The sequence below is a fragment of the Sesamum indicum genome, linkage group LG6 (assembly GCF_000512975.1).
Source record: "Sesamum indicum cultivar Zhongzhi No. 13 linkage group LG6, S_indicum_v1.0, whole genome shotgun sequence".
Taxonomy (NCBI): domain Eukaryota; kingdom Viridiplantae; phylum Streptophyta; class Magnoliopsida; order Lamiales; family Pedaliaceae; genus Sesamum; species Sesamum indicum.
Genome location: NC_026150.1, coordinates 16,023,786 through 16,045,359, shown reverse-complemented (window position 1 = coordinate 16,045,359; position 21,574 = coordinate 16,023,786). Strand labels below are relative to the sequence as shown.

Here is a 21,574-nt window from a genome sequence, read left to right as displayed (position 1 = left end):
GGCAGATTTCTTTTGTACCGTCAATGTGTAGTTGGCCGAAGTCAAGAATACGTTTTTGTAGCTGTCAGTGATTTTGCAACGGCCTGTTCTTGTAAAACTTTTGTACCCTTTTTCTTCTTTTCTCCTGTTACATTCTTTTTTCTTTTTAAAAAAAATGCAGATGTAAGAATCAGAATTCGTTCACATGATAGCACAATTTGAGTACCAAAAGATTAACCGTCCTGACTTGTGCAGATATATATCGCCTGAAAGACAAGTGTTTGTATACTCCTTTTGTCTCAAATTTTCTTTTGTCACGTTCAGACGTTCTGTCATCCAAGTCACGAGGTGGAATTGCTGAAAACCAAGGCAGACTCGTGATTTCCACGTTTCCGCCTTCTATATTTAACCAGATGCATTGTTTGTATGGAGCCGTTGGGCTCGTAGTGTCTTTTTCGATGGTGAGGACATGCTTCCGAGATCATAAATAACTTACAAGAGCCCTTACATGGGACCCATTTAACGTAGTACTCACATGGACAAAACAAATCAAATCTATCCCCATCTAATTTGAAGTCATCGGTAGCTGAAGGGACTCGTAATCGTCATCAACTGCGCCATGCCATACTCTGCACTTTGTCGTCTACCGTTACTCATATGATAATTTCCACTCGATCTTACTCCAATTTTGTTGACTTTAATCAATTTCATTACTTAGAAAGGCGGCCATGAACCTGCATCCCTCGCACGTGTCTGTCTTTTCACATACGAAGCCTATCATTGAAGTAAACTTGCCATTATATAGATGAAGCAAAGCTTTCTCCTACATGTAGCTGGTCAGTTTCCAACTCTTTCTTGGAGGTGTTTTCTTTTGTCGTAAAACCCATACATGGAAAGCAGTGACAAAAGCCAAGAACAATGCCTATACAAGGAATGGATGAGGTTGCAAGAACAAGAGCTCTCAGAGCTCCTCCACCATTCCTTGAACCTCAACAACACTACTGATACTAATGACGCTGAAACGACTCAACTCCTTGAGAAAATCATACAACATTTCCAAGATTATTGTGACAACCGGCGCCACCTTGCCCATCGCCATGTCTCAGCTTTCTTCTCCCCGAGCTGGTGCACCACTTTGGAGAATTCAATGTCTTGGATAGCTGGCTGCAGGCCTTCTTCATTTTTCAACCTCGTTTATGCACTCTGTGGATCAAATATCGATTCCAGTCTCTCACAATTTCTCCAAGGTTCTCTACATGTATCTATCCTCTGCTATTACCTTATATTATTACGCTTCATTCTCAACAGTAACCAACGGTAGTTCTTGTTTTACTACCATCTCGTACTAATCGAGCAAAACATGCAATAATTTATAACTAGTTGCACCATAAAATTATTCAGATGGCAACAGTGACTTCCCCAAGTTTTCTGCTTCCCAACTTTCTGCAATTGACAAACTACAAAGAAGAACAACGATTGAGGAAGAAATGCTAACAGCTCAGATGGCTAGCTTGCAGCAGGACATGACTGACATGCCGTTGGCACTGATAGCACGAGAATTGAGCCCAAGAAACGAACTCAATCTTGATGTTCAAAAGCGGCTTGGGAAATTTGAACAGGCCATGCGTTCTGCTATGAATGATGCTGATAACTTGAGGATTAACACAGTGAAGGAACTGTTCAAGATACTCAAACCCGTGCAAGCTCTGGAGTATATAATTGCTGCCAAAAAGCTTCGCCTTTGCATCCAATCGTGGGGAATAGAGAAAGACCGCGAGCATGGTGGGGACTAGGAATTCAACTACAGAAATGCTGATGTTGAAGAGCCCTTTCAGTGGTGGTGTTTCTTCTTGTTGTTGTCTGTGTGGAATGTGATCAAAACATTTGGTGGTTCTTGTTTTGTAACAGTTTATGTTCTGTAGAGATTTAACTGTCTTAGCAGCTAGCTGCTGTTGGCTTTTCTCTTTAATCTACTAAATGTTGATCTAAAGAAAACATCAGTTAAACAGTAAGTTTTGAGGTTATGATTCCTAATTCTTGCACTTTTAACAGTCAAATCTTGATTCATTCACCAGCCATTACAAAATAAAGCCCCCATTCCCTCATTTTGAAGCTCACATGCGAGAAATTGGATTTGGTAAAAGTGTAGCAGCACAATAAACAGGTATACCAGTGTGAATAAAGATATAAAATTTTGGCAAAAACTGTTAAATTTCATGAGATAAAGAAAACAAGAACTCATATTAAGAGCCATTTGGAGAGAAAACCTTCTCCTGTTCTTCTGTAATTGTATATTCATCATCCAATAAAGAAAGCTGTACAAGGGATTAAATATACAATGGGTGCAACCACCTCAACTAACTAACAAAGTTTGTTACAGAAAAGGACAAATAAAACAGCAGAAAAGGACAAACAAAACAGTTACAAAATATCTACTGATCCGACTCGATCACGTTTGGTCACGATCTACGATCACGACCTCCCCACGTCACCGATCCGAACCTGTTATCTGTAAATAAAACAAAAGCTAGTCGGATTCGTCCCGACGATGATACTCCGTTGCTTAAGTCAGATGAGGATCGAAAGAAAATGTTGTGATCTAAATATGCGAGTGAAATGTGTGTGTAATGCGTACCTCCTCTCTCTGCAAATCGGAGTATTTATAGGCAGTGGGTTGTGGGCCCACTCTTGAATAAGTGTCACCTTCATGGCCATGCATGCAATGACTAAGCAGCTTCAAGGATGAACATCTGTCCGGGCCAATTTGCGGGTCGGATCTGGATTCGCCCGGCCCGATAGAGACATCATCAAGCCACAATGGGCCACATGCGATCCGACGATCTTGACGTGCGATCTCCTAAACCTACCAACACACGATCCATTACGCGACCACCAGTCTCGACCTCTGTTGATCTTTGTCTTCCTATAATATCCCTATCATCTATCTAGTATCCAATAAATTTGCAGACGTGGCATACGCGACCTGACATGCAACTTCAGTAGTAGCGACCTCGTGAAATATACTTGGGGCAATGTTCTGCAGATGCGCAAGATCGTGAGCAATCTCGCGATGACTGGTGTGGGCCACGACCTCAACGCACGCGACCCGATGTTCATCCTCAAGGTCAAAGGACTGGGAGATCGAATTCTCAACAAAAACTTGAACTGAAGAAACTTTATTTCATTTTATACACACTGCAGAGCATTTACCGTCGCCACGCAGCTGCATCAGATCTTTTTCTCGTCATACTGTCAATATTGAATTTAATGTCGCCAACTCTAGCCCCCAATTTCCAGTTTCAAATCCTCTCATCCAAGCCAGTGGTGTGACCACAAAAGAGAAGAAAAGCTGAAGAAAGAATCGGGGTTGTTCGGCTAGAATAAGGTAAAGCTTGATTATCTAATCTTATTTGAGCCGTACTTGACTGTTCTCGACTCATATGGTGGATTCACAGGCTAAAATAGGTATTCGAACCAATGCAATACAATTTGGAAGAGGCCCAAATGAACGTATAGCTTCTAAAGGTTGATTTTTGCAGCATGTCTGGAGGATGTCATCTAGATTTCTCTATAATGACACTGTCCACAACCTGTTCGATAAATGTCCGTGTGGGGATTTTGCTTTTCTAAGCTTAATCGTAGAGTGTGAACTCTGAAACCCATTGCAGGGAACTGAGAAATAAGCTTGAAATGGCCTGTAAACGTGTGCGGAATTCTCTGTTTGGAGCAAAGCATTTAGTAAGAAGTAGACAAAATAATTGGATGAATGGGAGGCTAGCGTATTATCATTCCAGGGGAGAAGAATCCCCTGAAGCAGAAGAAGAGATTTTGCCCTCTGAATGGTATGAAATGGCCTTTCTGAAGATGAAGAAATGGAGCCAGTTGCTGAAAGAATTGGATCTGATTGGCGGAAGACTTGTGAATATCAATGACCATTCAAGAGTTTTTGATGATAAGCTGGAGCGCAAGATGCATGCTTTTAAGTCCATTGCTAGGCTCATTATAGGGCTTCCATCCATGAAGGAAACAATCAAGAACGATTTGATGGCTTCATTTGCTGATACACAATGCACAGAACTTGAGTATTTCTGTAAACGACATGAAAGGGACGCACTTACAGTGAGCTCGCTAACAAAAGTGTCTGATATTCTGAGCATTTCAGCTCAGCAAAGGAAGGTGGTCAGGCATACAATTTGCCCACAGGTAACGCAGCATCAGATATGGACTGGTGCACTTTTTGAGATACTAAACGGATTGAAATCTGAGATTGAGATTCTGATCCATCAGCAACCAAGTAAAGAGTTAAAATTGGCTCAGCAAATTGTTGTTGGTTGTCTAAAGTTTCTTGAATCCGCTATGTCTTATGACCCTGAGACCAGTTCGTGGATGCGTCTCACGCCTACAAAAGGGGCAAATTCACCTTATTCTCCCAAATGGGAAGATGCTCTTGAGATGTCAATTGATCTTGTTAACTGCCTGAGTGATGAAATGGAATTGGCTTCCCATGTTTCGAAGCTTGAGGTGATGAAAGAAGGGCTCTATCAGATTAGGGATGTGTTGATTGATAAGAACATTGGATACAAGGAGAGCCGGCACCAAGAAAATTTGGTGCAGAAGAAGCTAACAAAGACATTAGGCCACTCGTCTCGATGTTTATTTACACTCCTGCTATATTATCTGTATGGCACTGTTAAAGATGTTGAAATTGAAGTTCGTGGAGGGTTGCATGCGGTTGGTGGTGGCCGTAAGTTTTGCTTGTATATGGGGAAAATTTTGACATTGGACAAGGAGATGGTGGTCTGGAATGGGATGAGGCAACTGGACAGGGCCCTTCGGTTATTCAAGTTTGTCTGGGAGACTGCGGCAATGAGAGGAGATCTGGAGCTGCAAGGCCATTTGTGGTGTGTTGGAGCTCAGAGCAGGCCTCTTCAATATAGAGGAAATACATACTTTTTACATGGGATAAATCTCTAGTGTAGTGATAAAAGTATTTTTTTTTTTAATATTTTTTATGCTTCGTCATTTCTCACTAGTCATACAGAAAGTTCCTGAAATTTTTTTCTGCTAGTATCAATTAGGCCAAAATTAGAAACTGAAGGATAAAAAGAGGCACTAAATTGTGTAATACAGGAATTAAATCAGCTTCTATGAAGGTATAACACATTGTGTTGGATCTTTTCCTTTTTGGTCTCTCTTTTCTTAGTTCTCCTTTTTTTATTCTCTGAAGTCAATAGATTAATTCACTGCGGTTTCCATATGAGACTTGCATCATAAAGTACTTAATTAAAGAGTGAAGAATCACTCTTTGACATTTACACTTCAAGTCCCATAATTCTGTCAAAGCAAAAGGACTACAAGAAAAATTCTTTCCTGTATTCATATCGTTTCTTTCCCGGTGTAATTAACATGCCAAGCAGCTGGATCCTTTAACAAACACAACTCAGTAGCCAATGAACTTCAAGTGAGAAACCGACAATAATGCAAATGGCATCCTATGCTGGTATCAGTGTTGCATCCCTGAATCATTTCAGCTTCGATTTTGAAGAGCTCTTCAGAGGTTTCGCAACAGGTTGAGCTGGAGTACTTCTGACTACCTTCTTAATATCGTATTTTACTGATAGGAAAGCACAAACCAGAGCTAGCAACATTGTAGGGTAGACAAATACTGCTTTCGTTGGATCTGTGTTCACTGGCTTTCCAAGAATCCCTTCCTTTACAAGACCCCAAATAACTAGAAGAGTTCCAAACATACTCATCCTCCCAGGTTTTACAAGACCAATTAGGGAACCAGCCACACAGAAGTAACTTCCAGCAAGAACCTGGTGAAAAGAATGAGGAGCACTTCAGGACAACCAGAAGGGTCGAAAAGTAGATCGACATATTCAAAGTTCGTTAAAGACTCTAAAAGCTTATGTTTTTCTATTACAAAATAATCAGCCATGCACGTAGCTATAATAAACATGATAAAGAACAAGCAACCATAACTCTATTGGATTAAATGATTCAAGTACTCTGAGGACCCCTCTGGCAATGATATGATGCGTTCACATACTTGGGCACTGCTACTGCTGAGGAGCAATGGAAGAACCCAAGTTCAAACAAGTCACAGCAAGCTTAGAAACAAACTTCTATAGATAATTTACCACTGAAGGATGTTGTTGGAACCAAATAAAGGAATATATATATAAATATATATATATATATATAAGTGCATATATTTAACGAGATTCAGTGTGACAGAACTGTAAATAAGGAAGAGAGAGAGAGATATAGGGAGCCAAAGCCAAACCTCCAAACGCTGTAGGTCTGTTACTGCTGAGGCCTCCTTTATGCCAGTCAGGTTATACACACTCAGCAGATTATCCCAGCGTGGAACAGTCATATTACTTATGAGGCCATTTACAAAAGCTCCAGGATAGAGAAGAGCCTTAACCACTGGAAGAGGGAATACATCACTAGAAATCAACTGCGAAGACGTAACCTGAATGGGTGTTGTACACATGCCGGATCTACACTGAACCCTTAGGAATTGTAGAAAATTAAAGAATAAATCAGTGAAGATAGAGAAAAAGGTCTATTGGTTCTTATGATGTAAAAAAAACCGAAAGACACACTGCTCCTCTTGAGGGAAAAACTCCCACATGCTTGCTGTAATATGATCTTAGATGGAAAATTAAGGGACTTTCACCGACTCCAAGGAAAAGGGAGGAAGGATCAACATTTATAACATTCTCTTCCATGGTCCCCCAAATTGAGACCCACCATAGAATGCTACATAGAACTTAAATGAAGCTATAGATGCAGATCAGTGGCCTTTCCGAACTAAATATACAAATAAAAATAAGTCTTAGCGCCAGACCATCAAAACGCTCTTTAATTCACTAACAAAGTTCCATGAGAATATGATTTTCGAAGCAAGTTTAAATTGCAGAAACAGATCTTAGTCATTAGAAGGCGGTAGAAATTCTCACGAAAAGAGCAAACAGTTGAATATCACGAATAGAGTAAATAATTACATAAGTGAGCAAAGTACCTAAAAGCAATAAAAAGTAAAGGACTCCACCAACAAAATATGATCCACCCAGATCTAGGAACAATACTGAGAACGTTAATGCTTTTCATTAGTTTCTCAACAAAGAGCAGCATCAATCAGAATTACAATCTAAAAACTCGAACGTTAGGATTCATTTGAAATTTCCGGCCCCAAAATTATTAGCAAAGAAGCTTACCAAGATTTAATTCTACATCTACATAACTAAATAAACTGGAAATGAAAATGAAAGCGAAAGATGCATGATGTGGTTTAGAGGATTACCTGAAAAGGGGCACCTGAAGAATGATGAGTAAGAAATACAAGCGACAAGCGTGTTTTGATAGGTTGGACCATTTCCCCTTTGCTGGAATTGGCGTCGGAGTATTCGCCATTGCAAATTGTGCGACACTTTTTCTCTGCTATCGGCCGTGGCTGTGTGTGGAGAGAGAGAGAGAGAGAGAGAGAGAGAGAGAGGGCTAAAAGGGAGAGAATTGTCCAATGATTTTACTGAAATTAGAAATATTGGAAAGGGAGTTTCAAATTTGATCTGGCAATTGGCATTGGTTAATTAAAGCATGTCAAACAATTATTTTAAAATGAAATCAAATTTGATCATATTAAAATGGGTAAATACACTTAGAAAGAAAGTTAGTTTTATTACATGAATAGTATATGCCAAAGAGTCTCTTGATACAAAAAAGACTGTCTATTCCTATTACACAATTCAATCATATCAATAACTACTTTACTTTCGTTTATCAAATAAGTTCCTTATTCAAAATTTACTGATATTAACAAAAAAACTGAATAAAAATCAAAATTCACCCTCGGTTGACTTATTACTGACTTATTGCAGGTCAAATAATTTTTTCTAATTAAACTACCCGTATAGCATTAATGCGTGGAGATGTATGAGAGTAATTTGGGTATAAAATTATTTATTTGACCTACAATAAATTAGTAATAAGTCAATCGGAGGTAAATATAGAATTTTTTTGTTAATATTAATAATTTTGACTAATTGAGAGACTTATTTATTATATGAAATCAAATATTGGGAGTGTCAAATATAAATTTTTTAACTACAATATTACGTGTAATTACGTCAAATTCAAGAAGGAGTGTGTAATTATCCCTATATTAAATGATATATAACGTGCAGTAAGATTTGAAAAAAAAAAAGAAAAAATCCAATCCACATTTACTAACAAGCCAGCAAACATTAACATCGGTTCCCAACTTCACCTAACCTAACCTCTCCCAGCCGTCGGATCACAATTCAATCCAAGGTTAATCATTGCACCACGATAGAGACACATCGACCTTTGATTAATGAAGCACCTTATGGCTCAAACGAAGCCACGCTCATTATTTTGAGTTCGTCAGATCAAATCCAATCCTGCGGTTTCTGTAGCATCAGCGCATCTCCCTTCTTTCTCTAACCTACTGCAGCATTAACGTCCCGCTCTTTTTCTCTCTTACAGCTAAATATCTCACTCCCTATATTCTCTCTCTAAGACATATTTGCTCTCTCTCTCTCTCTCTCTCTCTCTCTCCATTCTTGTTTTTTTTTTTTTTGCCTGTTTTGTTAGAAGAGAAATGCAAGAGCAAGCTACAAGTTCTATTGCAGCCAGCTCTCTGCCTTCTAGTAGCGAGAGATCTTCTAGCTCTGCTCTTCACGTTGAAGTAAAAGAAGGTTTCTTTATGTGAATCTCTTTTAATTCTTTTTCTCTCGTGGGCGGTCTTGAAGAATGAATTTCTTCAATGTGATGTTGCCAAAATTCTAATCTTCAAGTCCATAAGTTTTTTCTTTCCTCATTTGCACTTTTGAGCTGGCTGCAAATTTTGCCGTGTGAATTTCTTGATTTGAGTGGACGGAGTCTACTTCATTGTTTTTCTGTGGTTTCTCCATAAAAGTTGAATCTTTAAACTCTGGCTTTGCCAAAAAAGGTAACCTGACTTGGTGATATTTAGGGCCATTTCTGCAGCTGGCTGAAAATCATGATTCACGCGCTGTGATTGTTTATTTTGAATTATATCTTAGCTGTTTCGATGTAACGGCTTCTCATTTTGAATTACTTGAGAGTTTTTCTCATATTTGTTGTCTTTTTATTGTACGAAATTATACTAACTACAAAATTTGGTACAATTTGAAGAAAATATCGCGTGGGTTTTCAAGAATGTGACTTTTGCTCGGATTAGAATTCATTTTCTTGATCGGCGTTACAGAGAGATCTTGCTTTTTCCTTCTCATCAGATCATTAACGTCATAGAGCATGCTTTAACCTTTTTTGTCCCCCCCACACGTCGCGTGTAGGCATGGAGAGTGATGATGAAATAAGAAGAGTGCCGGAGATCGGAGGTGAGGCTGCCGGTCCGACAGCTTCCGGCCGTGACGGAGGTTCTGTTGCGGGACCCGTCCAGCCTTCAGGCAGCGGTCCGAGGAGGAGAGGGAGAAGCCCAGCTGACAAAGAAAACAAGAGGTTAAAGAGGTACGAAGAATAATGCCTATCCTTATCCAATCATATCCTGCCACCTCATTTATGGTCCCCACTAGCTAATATATCCTTTGGACCCCCCACTTAAAAGTTGCATCAAATGCACGGTGATGGGCATATGTGGAAATGGACTGGTCATGCACTTGGGCTGTTTCATAGGAGATTGGGACTCTTTTGTCCTGGTGGTTGGTTGTTCAAGACGGACAGTTTTGTAATTTTGTGATTTTGCTGTTTTTGGATGGGAAAAAAAAAAGATTGTTGAGGAACAGAGTTTCAGCACAGCAAGCAAGGGAGAGGAAGAAGGCTTATCTGATTGATCTGGAGGCAAGAGTTAAAGAGTTGGAAACTAAGAATGCTGAGCTTGAAGAAAGACTTTCCACTTTGCAAAATGAGAATCAAATGCTTAGACAGGTAAACTTTCTTTCTCTTACTCCATTATATTATTAATAACATACACGAACCATCATCTCTTTGAAAGTTGCATTTATTCATACTTAAACTCCATCTTCATTGTTACTAAATGCGGTGCGAGTTCTTAGACATGTACAACTCTAATTTTGCCACCCCACCCTACCTTTCGGTTTTCATATGCGCATCTCCATCCATTCATATACATTGTCAATTCATACAATGATGGTAGCAAACGGCATTTCTTCCTTGGCCATAAAGCAAGGAACTTTCGGTAGAGTTTTCTTTCTTTGATTATCTTTTCATCTTTTGGGCAGTTTGGAATGACATGAATTGTGCCTTGATGGATGACTCACAATCCTAGTAATTTATTTATTACTTTAAAACTATTTTTTGCTCCAACCATCATACTCAAAAATAAGGCATGCATAACTAATCCATGGAGTATAGTGTTCTAAAGATGAAATCTGGCATATAAAACTAGCTTAAAATGATTGATAGTATTGTTCTTCTTTTTTCTTTAAACTGAAAGAGACGAACTGAACAAATTCAGTAGCTTTTCCGTTCTAGCATGTCGTTGGCTGTATTTTATCATTTTGAGTTCCCCTTATCCACTGCATGAGTCGTAATTCCCATTCCATTAATCACGGCAATTCTATAAATTTGGTAGGAAGATGTTCTGCAGTTCAGTTCTTCCTCTTCTGAACACCTTTTTGGTGGAAACAGGATCCTCATCCTACTGAAACATTATTTCTGTAGAATAGGGAAAAAGTGTCGTATCCACAAGTCTCCTTCTTCAGCACTCATGTGTTGGCTATGTTGGTTTAACGAAACCTATTTTCAACAGTGTGGAGGTGTAATCCTTAGTTTGATATGGAGAACATTTGTTCTTGATGACATGGTGTCGGTGTTTGATTATTGCCCCTGTGCTTCTGGGTCAAGTGAAATTTATTGTAATGAGAATGTTGTATGTTACCATGAGTTGCGTTTCAAATTGCAGATACTCAAGAACACAACGGCAGGCTCCCAAGAGGGAAGAAAGTAGCTATGAATTTTTGTTGAATGAGAGGCACACTAGTACACTAGCAGAGAGGGCTTTCGTATGAGCTATTCAAATTTATACTGTCTTGTTTCTCTTTCAGTTGTTGATAGGTAGTAGATTTTATGTATTAGGATGAATTGAGGGCTCAAACTCTGTAACGTTATTAGGAGAAGTTTGTCATACGAGGGAAGATAGATCATATATATATATTACCTGCCTTTTTATTAATAATACGCTTCAATTGTGAGTGCAGATTTTTATTCTAAAAATATTATTTTATGCTATATCTGAAACAAATAATTTGAATATGATGAAAGATTTCCAAACTATATTTTAAGGGACTCAAAGTAAATGAATTTAAAATTCGTTACTATGTCTAAAATATAACTTAGAAGAAAAGTTCAGTATTTTAAAAATCTTTATAATGAAATTGTTCCTTAAAAGATTTGTTTTTGTATAATATGGCAATTTAAATGGGTATATTTAGGGCGAATCACAACTAATTCTTTTAAGATTTGACATAATTACGTATATTCTCTCATTGTTAAAAATTTACAAGTATTTTCTTAATGTTTGACGAAAATGTGTAATTTTTATATGAAAGTTTGGAATTGTCAATTTTACACTTGTAGTATTTTCTTTTTCTTTTTTCAAGAAAAATAAATTATAAAGAAAAAATTGGACGAATCAGACCGAAAAATTATAAAAGAAATTAATTATTTAATTCATAAAAAAATAAAAAATTGAATAAAATTATAATTTATTGACCACAATGATATTTTGAATAAAATAAATAAAAATATAATAGAGGTTAAGGAATTGAATTAATTACTAAATGATGTTGAAGTTAGAAATTATTGATAATTTATTAAAATAAGAAAAAATAGTTGTAAGTTATCAAAAAAATAAAAAAATAGAAGAGATGTAAGGAAGAAGGGGGTGAAAAGGTGATTTGGATAAAAGGAAAAGTGAGGTGAGAATTGAGAGCACCGACAGGTAGTTAATATTTGAGAGTAACGGGCAACAGGCGGTAGTGAAAGTAGGAGTACATACAGGCTGTTCACAGTTGGAACACAACTTACACACACGCAAGCTCGCTCACTACTCCTTCTGCTTCATTATGTTTTATTTAATAACAAAATACATAGTTCCTAGAAAGCATAGCAAATATGGTTCATCATATCTTTCTACTAAAATAATATTATTTTTTTATCAGATTTTTGTTATAATTGTTTTGTAAATTTGGACTTTTTTTTGTTTCTCCAACTCAAGATATTACACTATGTTTGTTCTCATTTTTAAATTATTTTTGAAATGAGTTAAAATATACACAATATTTGCTATCATTTATAAACGCCTTATCTCGATATTGTTTAATTGTTTTAGTAAATACATACATATATACATAAATATGTATAAAAAAGATATGATTTGACAATAATAGTAATTTTTGTTTCCCAAAACACAATATTAAATATACAATACTTATTTTAAATAATCTCAAAAAATAAATCCATACATACATACCAACTCTAACACATACTTATTTATCTTTATTTTTTTTTCTCTATTTCCAAAAAATACAAAAAATGAATTCAAATAGTATGATAATATTTTAATTATTTTGGTTGAATGAATTTCCTAGTAAAAACTCAAAAAATTCAGAGTGAGTTGGACCATGGGCCGACAGCGGAGAACTGGCTACTGGTTCAGCGGGTAAAAATCCTTACGTTATCATAGAAAAAAGGAAAAAAGAAACAAAAATGTATTAAAATAATTCTTCAAGAAAATGATAAAAGACAAAGCTTTGAGTAAGCACGAAGGAGAAGTAGAGAGAGAGAGAGAGAGAGAGAGGGAGAGTGAGGAGAGAGGCCCGTTTGATTGAGGCTGAGAATCATAATATCAATGCCCTTTTCCTTCTCATACTCTTATTTTATGTTGAGGATTTCTATTCAGAACAAGATAAACCCCATTGTCTGACAGCATTTCTTTGTTACAATAGTGGTAATTGAGACAAGATGGAGGCAAATGCGGGTATGGTGGCTGGATCACACAAGAGGAATGAGCTTGTTAGAATTCGCCATGATTCTGATACTGGGGTATGCCCTTTGATCCAGTGAGAATGTCCATTTGGGTTTTACTTCTTCAATTTTTAGTTTTGTTGTTCTCGATTTTAATTTGTATTATAGGTTCGGATCTGAGTGCTAGTAGTCTTGAACTGATTTTACGAGCTAAAGTTTGGATCTTGACATTCATACAAGTTTTCAAGTGTTACTGAAGCTGTTTTTGAGCATTTTATTTGTGTTTGTTTACATCAATTTGCATATTTTCTGTTTAGATCTGTGTGTTGGTTGAAGCAGAGTGATTGCAGGAGTGAAATTTTTGGTCATTTTGTCGAAGCTAGGAAGTGGAATCTAGTTAATTTGGTTTTCGGTCCCTAATTTATTTATGAGCTTTTTAAAATCATTTGGTGTTTTCATTGTGCTAAGATTCACTTGATTGCTGTAGATGGTTCTTAGTTTTAGTTTTCTGAAGCTTCATGAAAATCTGCTCAAAACGTAAGCCTTTAGATGGGTTTGACATCAGTTTTTTAGTTGTTCCTGTGCAAGCATTTACAACAATAATGTCAGAGCCAAATGAAATTGACTTTCTTTTTGCTAGTTTGTCTGAGTGACGTGAACGTTCTTGACTGTTTTTGCAATTAGTGCATCTCATCTGACAAGTCGAGAAGACTCCTGTCTGCTATCTCTTCTCTGATCATATGCTGATATTTTAAGGTATCTTTTATGGTGATTTTGTAGTGACATTTGAGTTGCATATTAATTTGGTCAGACTTGGATGTACTTCTTTCTTGTCCTGCATTTTGCACATTTGATGCCGTTGATTTTCATGTCGTAGATTAACCTGGGATTCACTTTCTTTGTTTTTCCTTAGTATATTAAAATTTAACATTTGTTAATTAATGTACTGGAGCAATCTGGGAATTTATGTATTGGTTTGATTGAGATTCTGTACTGATCACGCTAATGCACGTTCATGATGTAGTCAAAGCCGTTGAAGAATTTAAATGGCCAGATATGTCAAATCTGTGGAGATACTGTTGGATTGGCTGCCAATGGCGACGTCTTTGTTGCTTGCAATGAATGTGCCTTTCCGGTTTGCCGTGCTTGTTATGAGTATGAGAGAAAAGATGGAAATCAGGCATGCCCCCAGTGTAAGACTAGGTACAAGAGACACAAAGGTTGGTCTTTTTTCTCGTAATGCACTTCAGATTCTTTTACACTCTTTTCCCTCTCTATACCATCTATAAAAACTTTGGTTTTGCTATCTTAGGGAGTCCAAGAGTTGATGGTGATGATGACGAGGATGACATTGATGATTTAGAAAACGAGTTTAGTTACTCCCAGGGAAAAGTCAAAGCAAGATCTCAATGGCCTGGTGATGATGCTGAGCTATCTGCATCTTCCAGACGTGAATCTCAGCAACCAATCCCTCTTCTTACCAATGGACAATCCGTGAGTCATTTAACCTCGTTGTTAATGGATATGTTTATTGACCATGATAGATTAGACATTCTTTACCTGCAAATTGATGATATCTGAATGCATAATGATGTTCAAAACATTGGACTTAATTCCTAAACAATAATCATAGTAGTTTACTTTGCCTCTGCCATATGCAGCTCCAACAGTGTCACCTGAATTTGAAGTTTTCCTATACCTTTTGGTTGGTCTATTTTTATTGGAATGTCCAGCTTATGAAGATATAGGAGTAGCCTATTGTTCTTTTGTTTTTCTTCCTTCCTTCTATGCATTTGCATGCCAATGAATAACTTTTACATATCTATGAGAGACAAGGTCCAAATATTCAGTGTGTTTCAACAATTGGTCAAGTACAATTGAATTCCCTTTGGTACCTGTGCTAGCACTTGACGAATGAGGATTTTGTCATTTATATTAATTCTTTCAAGCAGCTTAAACCATCCATTCGACTTTAACTAGTGTTGCTTACTTAAACTTTGTGGGCGCTGTTGAGGGATGTACATGTGTTTCGCATTCTGTTAACTAGCGTTGAAGTAAACCAATTATATATGCTGGCCTCTTATATAATGATGCATGTCTTGTATATTTTTGTTTTCCACATGCAAAGTAGTTGGAGTCTCATTTTCTCTCATGTTATCCATAATTGATAGGTCTCTGGCGAGATTCCTCCTTCCTTGCAAGACACTCATTCTGTCAGAAGTACATCGGGACCTTTGGGTCCTGGTGACCGTGTTCACTCCCTTCCTTATGTTGATCCACGGCAGCCAGGTAGCCACCTACCATTGCATATGCATGTGTTAATATGCCCTCGGTTGTTGTTATATGCGAACAACTCACGTTGGCATCAATTTATGCAGTTCCTGTAAGAATAATTGACCCTTCCAAAGACCTCAATTCTTATGGACTTGGAAATGTTGACTGGAAGGAGAGGGTGGAAGGTTGGAAACTAAAACAGGAGAAAAATATGGTGCAAATGAACAACAGATACAGTGAAGGGAAAGGAGATGTTGAAGGCACTGGTTCAAATGGAGAAGAACTACAAATGTAAGCTTATAATGCTGAGGTTTATTGTCAAGAATATAGATAAAAAAAATGTAATCGATTTATTGTTGCTTGATATATGTAAAGAAAGAACTTGTTTTATAACTAGGTTTATTTTCTTTTAGAACAATCACATAATCAGATACAGTCTTCTCTCTCGGCTGCTATATTGATTGGCATGATGATCAAGATAATCTTTGCATTTTATTTCAAATTTCATCTCTTTGCATATTTCTGTGCTTCACTTTCTTGCTTGTGGAATTCATATCATGTCATCACTTTCATGAATGTTAGTCCTGGACACCCATTTGATTGCATGTCTCAGAGGATGCTAATAGTTTGTATTTTGGTGACAGGGCTGATGATGCTCGCCAACCTTTGAGCCGTGTTGTGCCTATTTCATCCACTCATCTTACTCCTTATCGTGTTGTGATCATTCTTCGATTAATCATCTTGGGATTTTTCTTGCAATATCGTTGTACTCATCCAGTGAAGGATGCTTATCCTTTGTGGCTGACATCAGTTATCTGTGAGGTCTGGTTTGCCTTATCCTGGCTTCTGGATCAGTTTCCAAAATGGTATCCTGTTGATCGCGAAACCTATCTTGAAAGACTTGCACTGAGGTTAGTGGATCTCTTTTTTCCTTGAATATTTAAAAGTGAAAGCCCCACATGTTGATGCTTCGGTAATCAGGATGAGTTCTTGGGCATATGATTTTATGGGATTTCTTGGCCCTATTCTAACTTCTGGTCTGTTCCATTCGCAGATATGATAGAGAGGGTGAGCCTTCCCAGTTAGCACCTGTTGATGTGTTTGTGAGTACAGTGGATCCCATGAAAGAGCCTCCTCTTATTACTGCAAACACTGTGCTGTCCATCCTGGCAGTGGATTACCCTGTCGACAAAGTCTCTTGTTATGTTTCAGATGATGGTGCAGCAATGCTGACATTTGAAGCTCTCTCTGAGACTGCTGAGTTTGCAAGGAAATGGGTACCTTTCTGCAAGAAGCACAACATTGAGCCTCGGGCCCCTGAATTCTACTTTGCCCAGAAGATAGATTACCTGAAGGACAAGATTCAGCCTTCCTTTGTGAAAGAGCGCAGAGCAATGAAGGTGAGTGACAGAATTGCTGATTATTTAATCTTCAAATAGTCTACATTATCTCTTAACCTGGTGCATTTGCTTATTTGAGTTGTCCGCCCATTTTAAGCATAACCAGAGAACCCAATTGGAAGCTTTTGAGTGCTTTTGAAGCTTAACTCTAATAATAAGACATTAGTGTTAGAGAGCAACATATGGATACAATGCTCATAAAATTTGAGTTGTTCATACAAATAATTGAAAAATATGTCTTAAGCAGCATTGCTCATTTCTTCTGCACCATCTTATTTTGATGGACTTGAAATTTGCAATTGTCCATAGAGAGGTACTAAAGCTTGTATATCAGAATTCAAGTAAACAATTTTACAACACTTATTGCAAGTCGCTTGAGTTGGATCTTTACATGAAAAGAAGTTGAGTTGCACTTAATGTTGAAGTGTTGAAAGTACATTTATTTACTGTTAAGGACTAAGGCAAAACATTTTTAGATAGCACAGTGCTAGAGCTTCTTCTAGGTGGAAATGTTAACAGAGTTTCATATGCAAAATGCAACTAAAAGCTTGTCTCTCAATTGCTTGGGTATGATTGTGTCATGTAAGTGTCTAGCAGTCCTTTAATGTGTTTGTCTCGTAAAGCAGTAAACAAGTTAAAAACGGGATGTAACTGTATTTCGAAACATGTTCTCCTGCAGAGAGAGTATGAAGAATTTAAAGTACGGATAAATGCTCTTGTTGCAAAGGCACAAAAGATGCCTGAAGAAGGATGGACAATGCAAGATGGAACTCCTTGGCCTGGCAACAACACACGGGATCATCCAGGAATGATCCAGGTACTGTTTTGGCACTTGAGTATTCAATATTTTTCCTTCTCTATACATTCTGTTTTAGTTCTTACCCTGCCCCTGATTAACAGGTCTTTCTGGGGCACAGTGGAGGCCTTGATACAGATGGAAATGAACTTCCTAGACTAGTTTATGTTTCTCGTGAGAAACGTCCTGGTTTCCAACATCACAAGAAAGCAGGAGCTATGAACGCTCTGGTAGGTCCTTGATGTTTCCCGTAACAGTTATGGCATCTTAATTGTGTGAAAATATAATTGATAAGAACAACTTGTTCAAACATCAACTTAAAGTTAATGAAGACGATGATGAGTAATCATATGCTCTTTGGTTAACTTCCTTTTGCTGTGAATAGAAGTAACTGTAAATATATCCAGGGGATGCTACCTGCTTTATGTTGCGACTTCATGAGGAAGTTTTTCTTAGTCAGCTTCTTTTATATTCTCTATTTTCTGTTTCTCTTTCTTATGTGATTTTCTTCTCTGATCTCTAGTAAATGATGATATTTTATATGATTTGATGTGTTATTATGTGCTTCAGATTCGTGTCTCTGCTGTCCTCACAAATGGTGCGTATCTATTGAATGTCGATTGTGATCACTACTTCAATAACAGCAAAGCTCTTAAAGAAGCTATGTGCTTTATGATGGACCCACTTCTTGGAAGGAAGACTTGTTACGTTCAGTTCCCACAGCGTTTTGATGGCATTGACTTGCACGATAGATATGCTAACCGCAACATTGTCTTTTTTGATGTAGGTGTCTCTTGAGTTATAACAGATTTTACTATTTGTCTCAATGATATCTCTGTCATTCCGCGTTATTAATGTTGAATGTTTCCTCTATACAGATCAACTTGAAAGGATTGGATGGTCTTCAGGGTCCTGTCTATGTGGGAACTGGGTGTTGCTTTAACAGGCAAGCTCTTTATGGGTATGATCCAGTGCTAACGGAAGAAGATCTTCAACCAAACATTATTGTCAAAAGCTGTTGTGGTTCGAGGAAGAAAGGAAGGAGTTCTAACAAGAAGTACATTGATAAGAAGCGAGCAGCAAAAAGGACTGAATCAACCATTCCAATCTTTAATATGGAGGACATAGAAGAGGGTGTGGAAGGTAGGTCCTACTGTTGATTCATCGCTGTCTTTAAATTGACCAATACTATAGGGAATGAAGTTCTGCTGCAAGCGTTTATTTCTTTTTTGCTTCTTTTTTGTTCCCTGGGTTCTTTTAATTTGCCATTTTATTTGAACTCAACAAGGTCTCTATTCCATGCTCGTCTGCTCAGCTGCTTGAATGCCCTTTTGTTCCTCTATATTTTTGTTTTATCTCCTAAGTTAAATAATACAGCTTGACTGAAATTTTCTTTGTTGCTAAAGCAAAATTCTGAACTTATCTGGTGTTGTTCAGCACTTTCACTTATTTTTGATAATGATTTCTCATATAGGCAATATTTAATGATGCCAATTGCATTCTTTGTATTTACAGGATATGATGATGAGAAGTCACTTCTGATGTCCCAGAAGAGCTTGGAGAAGCGGTTTGGTCAATCTCCTGTCTTTATTGCTGCCACCTTTATGGAACAGGGAGGCATTCCACCATCAACAAATCCTGCTACTCTTTTGAAAGAAGCAATTCATGTCATTAGCTGTGGGTATGAGGATAAGACTGAGTGGGGCAAAGAGGTACAATGGTTTTACTTTAAGTTCAGTTATTTTCCATTTGTCGTTAGTTTATGGTCGTCTGTAATGAAGATTTATCTTTCTCTGATAAAATTTGCATTTGAGACATCGAGTATCCTGAGCCTAATTCTTGAATTCAGATTGGGTGGATTTATGGTTCTGTCACGGAAGATATTTTAACTGGGTTCAAAATGCATGCACGAGGATGGATTTCCATTTACTGTATGCCTCCTCGCCCAGCATTCAAGGGTTCTGCTCCAATCAATCTGTCAGATCGTTTGAACCAAGTTCTTCGGTGGGCTCTGGGATCCATTGAAATTCTTCTAAGCAGGCATTGTCCTATATGGTATGGCTACAATGGGAAACTACAGCTCCTGGAGAGGCTCGCATATATCAATACCATTGTTTATCCGCTCACCTCTATTCCATTGCTTGCTTATTGTGTCCTTCCTGCTATCTGTCTTCTAACTAACAAATTTATCATTCCCGAGGTAAGCAACACATTCACTAGTTATTTAACTGTTAGAATCTTGAAACATGGTGTTTTGGACCATAGACTAAGTGTTGGTTGTGATTCTGTTCTTGTGCAGATAAGCAATTTTGCTAGCATGTGGTTTATTCTTCTCTTTGTCTCTATTTTCGCCACTGGCATACTTGAAATGAGGTGGAGTGGAGTTAGTGTTGAGGACTGGTGGAGAAATGAACAATTCTGGGTCATTGGTGGAACATCAGCTCATCTATTTGCCGTCTTCCAAGGTCTCCTCAAAGTACTAGCTGGGATTGATACCAATTTCACTGTCACTTCAAAAGCGTCTGATGACGATGGGGACTTTGCTGAGCTGTACGTGTTCAAATGGACGTCCCTCCTCATTCCTCCCACCACAGTCCTAATTGTGAACATGGTAGGAATCGTGGCTGGCGTTTCATATGCTATTAACAGTGGATATCAGTCGTGGGGACCCCTCTTTGGAAAATTGTTCTTCGCCATTTGGGTTATTGTCCACTTGTATCCTTTCCTCAAAGGTCTGTTGGGCCGACAAAATCGCACACCTACAATTGTCATTGTTTGGTCTATTCTACTTGCGTCCATCTTCTCTCTGCTCTGGGTCCGAATCGACCCTTTTACTTCAGAGGCTACAAGGAGAGCTGCACAAGGTCAATGTGGCATCAACTGCTAAGCTATTTTGAGACAATTCGAGCTCCATTTCTCGACCAGAAGCTTGCGTTGGTGTATATAGACAGATAAGAGAACTAAGGCAAAAGTCTTATTGTTTGGGGTTCCTATATTATGTTGTATCATTCTACATAGTCCCAAGTGATGGATATATAAATTTTGGCCATCTCGAACTACCTCTGCTTTGCATTGTATACAGTTTATGGGGACCCTTACAAGATTAGGTCTAAAAAACTTAAAATTACTACTTCTGTCCAGTCATAATATTGTTGGTGAAATTGTGTATGAGCATTTTGAAATCTTCAGAGGAATTTGGTTATATATTTAATTAATTGAATTGCATTTATAGCTTGTCTTTTGTATTACGCGCTTTTGGACAATTGATGGTAGAAAAAACTGAAGTAATTTTTGAAATCTCTTAACGACTACGGGTAGAAGCGTGTTTAGCTACATGGTGCTGATATTCCTCAACAGTAGCGACGTGAAACGCTGGTTGAGTTACGACACCCAGGCTTCATGCTAAACTCGCTTTTCTAGAACATAACGACTTCAATGTGAAAAACTCAGTCGAGTATCATAAAAGCCCCCGTTCGATTTCGATTTCGATAATTTACATAGCAATGGAGAAGGGAATGACAGAAGAAGTGAAGAAAAACAGAATCCAAGTCTCCAATTCCAAGAAATCCCTCTTTTTTTATGTTAATCTGTCCAAGGTTTTCTTCTCTTTTCCCTCTTTTTACTGTTTTACGCCCTTTTGTGGTTTCTTAGACGTCTAGATTTGCATTATGCCCTTTTCTGGTGCGTTGTCGTGCGGTCAATATATGCATGTGTTTGTGATGGGTTTCTCATTTCAGGGTTCAGCTGAGGACTGAAATCATTTGCTTTTCTTTTGAGCTTTCAGTGTCATTTCGTGTGGTTTGCCAAGCATTTTTTTGGTGGGAAGCTATTTTTTCTGATTCCACCCTTAGGGCTTCTTAAGCTTAGCTGATACCTTGTTGGGAAGTAGTTGAATCTTTTCTATATTCATTTCGGCTTTCTGATTGTAGTAAAAATGAAATGTATTTCATTGTCGTATAGTTGATGAAAATTACAATTTCCTTGGAAGTTACCTGCATAAGAACTACACCATTATTCTAGATGAAATATTGGAATCAAATGCGTCTTGAAATCTGCCCTTGTGGTCAAAACTGAGGGTGTTTGCTCATTAAGTGGAATGGCCATAAATACATGTTGACAACTC

At 37.8% G+C, this 21,574-nt stretch overlaps 6 protein-coding genes across 7 annotated transcripts in view; 5 read left to right on the top strand and 1 right to left on the bottom strand.

Moving 5' to 3' along the window:
* LOC105164597 (protein DELAY OF GERMINATION 1-like) lies at positions 7-2,003 on the top strand. Its single transcript, XM_011083280.2, has 2 exons — positions 7-1,226; positions 1,381-2,003. Exons 1-2 carry the CDS (start codon positions 869-871, stop codon positions 1,770-1,772), a joined length of 750 nt encoding a protein of 249 aa, XP_011081582.1. The 5' UTR covers positions 7-868; the 3' UTR covers positions 1,773-2,003.
* Positions 2,895-5,430, top strand: LOC105164594. The gene is made up of 2 exons (XM_011083278.2): positions 2,895-3,364; positions 3,435-5,430. The coding sequence occupies exon 2, from the start codon at positions 3,670-3,672 to the stop codon at positions 4,951-4,953; it is 1,284 nt and encodes a 427-aa protein (XP_011081580.1). The 5' UTR covers positions 2,895-3,364; positions 3,435-3,669; the 3' UTR covers positions 4,954-5,430.
* LOC105164595 lies at positions 5,243-7,538 on the bottom strand. The gene is made up of 3 exons (XM_011083279.2): positions 7,295-7,538; positions 6,269-6,500; positions 5,243-5,798 (listed from the first exon to the last, which is right to left on the bottom strand). Exons 1-3 carry the CDS (start codon positions 7,402-7,404, stop codon positions 5,502-5,504), a joined length of 639 nt encoding a protein of 212 aa, XP_011081581.1. The 5' UTR covers positions 7,405-7,538; the 3' UTR covers positions 5,243-5,501.
* LOC105164593 (transcription factor HY5) lies at positions 8,084-11,212 on the top strand. Of its 2 annotated transcripts, XM_011083277.2 has the most exons (4): positions 8,299-8,708; positions 9,330-9,504; positions 9,765-9,921; positions 10,919-11,212. In XM_011083277.2, exons 1-4 carry the CDS (start codon positions 8,612-8,614, stop codon positions 10,961-10,963), a joined length of 474 nt encoding a protein of 157 aa, XP_011081579.1. In that variant the 5' UTR covers positions 8,299-8,611; the 3' UTR covers positions 10,964-11,212. The 2 variants fall into 2 exon arrangements, with proteins under 2 accessions (XP_020550238.1, XP_011081579.1); XM_020694579.1 differs by lacking the exons at positions 9,765-9,921; positions 10,919-11,212 and adding an exon at positions 9,602-9,751 and having other exon boundaries at positions 8,084-8,708.
* On the top strand, positions 12,758-20,666 carry LOC105164592 (cellulose synthase A catalytic subunit 1 [UDP-forming]). Its single transcript, XM_011083276.2, has 14 exons — positions 12,758-13,059; positions 14,006-14,201; positions 14,294-14,475; positions 15,153-15,270; positions 15,360-15,546; positions 15,900-16,166; positions 16,310-16,655; positions 17,335-17,472; positions 17,556-17,681; positions 18,022-18,234; positions 18,330-18,594; positions 18,967-19,163; positions 19,301-19,651; positions 19,751-20,666. The coding sequence occupies exons 1-14, from the start codon at positions 12,979-12,981 to the stop codon at positions 20,336-20,338; spliced, it is 3,255 nt and encodes a 1,084-aa protein (XP_011081578.1). The 5' UTR covers positions 12,758-12,978; the 3' UTR covers positions 20,339-20,666.
* The window catches only part of LOC105164591 (uncharacterized protein At2g34160), a 2,327-nt gene continuing 1,645 nt past the window's right edge, over positions 20,893-21,574 (top strand). The window contains exon 1 of the mRNA XM_011083275.2: positions 20,893-21,047. Within this exon, the coding sequence (XP_011081577.1) occupies positions 20,955-21,047 (93 nt within the window). The 5' untranslated portion in view covers positions 20,893-20,954. The remainder of the gene's footprint in view (positions 21,048-21,574) is intronic.

Coding starts and splice junctions, on each gene's coding strand:
- LOC105164593 (XM_011083277.2), top strand. CDS start 8,612: ATGCAAGAGCAAGCTACAAGTTCTATTGCAGCCAGCTCTCTGCCTTCT. Junction 8,709..9,329: donor TCACGTTGAAGTAAAAGAAG/GTTTCTTTATGT, acceptor CGTCGCGTGTAG/GCATGGAGAGTGATGATGAA. Junction 9,922..10,918: donor AGAATCAAATGCTTAGACAG/GTAAACTTTCTT, acceptor TTCAAATTGCAG/ATACTCAAGAACACAACGGC.
- LOC105164592 (XM_011083276.2), top strand. CDS start 12,979: ATGGAGGCAAATGCGGGTATGGTGGCTGGATCACACAAGAGGAATGAG. Junction 14,202..14,293: donor TAGGTACAAGAGACACAAAG/GTTGGTCTTTTT, acceptor TTGCTATCTTAG/GGAGTCCAAGAGTTGATGGT. Junction 14,476..15,152: donor TTCTTACCAATGGACAATCC/GTGAGTCATTTA, acceptor CATAATTGATAG/GTCTCTGGCGAGATTCCTCC.
- LOC105164597 (XM_011083280.2), top strand. CDS start 869: ATGGAAAGCAGTGACAAAAGCCAAGAACAATGCCTATACAAGGAATGG. Junction 1,227..1,380: donor TCTCTCACAATTTCTCCAAG/GTTCTCTACATG, acceptor AAAATTATTCAG/ATGGCAACAGTGACTTCCCC.
- LOC105164595 (XM_011083279.2), bottom strand. CDS start 7,404: ATGGCGAATACTCCGACGCCAATTCCAGCAAAGGGGAAATGGTCCAAC. Junction 6,501..7,294: donor CTTCAGGTGCCCCTTTTCAG/GTAATCCTCTAA, acceptor ACAATTCCTAAG/GGTTCAGTGTAGATCCGGCA. Junction 5,799..6,268: donor CAGACCTACAGCGTTTGGAG/GTTTGGCTTTGG, acceptor TCTTTTCACCAG/GTTCTTGCTGGAAGTTACTT.
- LOC105164594 (XM_011083278.2), top strand. CDS start 3,670: ATGGCCTGTAAACGTGTGCGGAATTCTCTGTTTGGAGCAAAGCATTTA.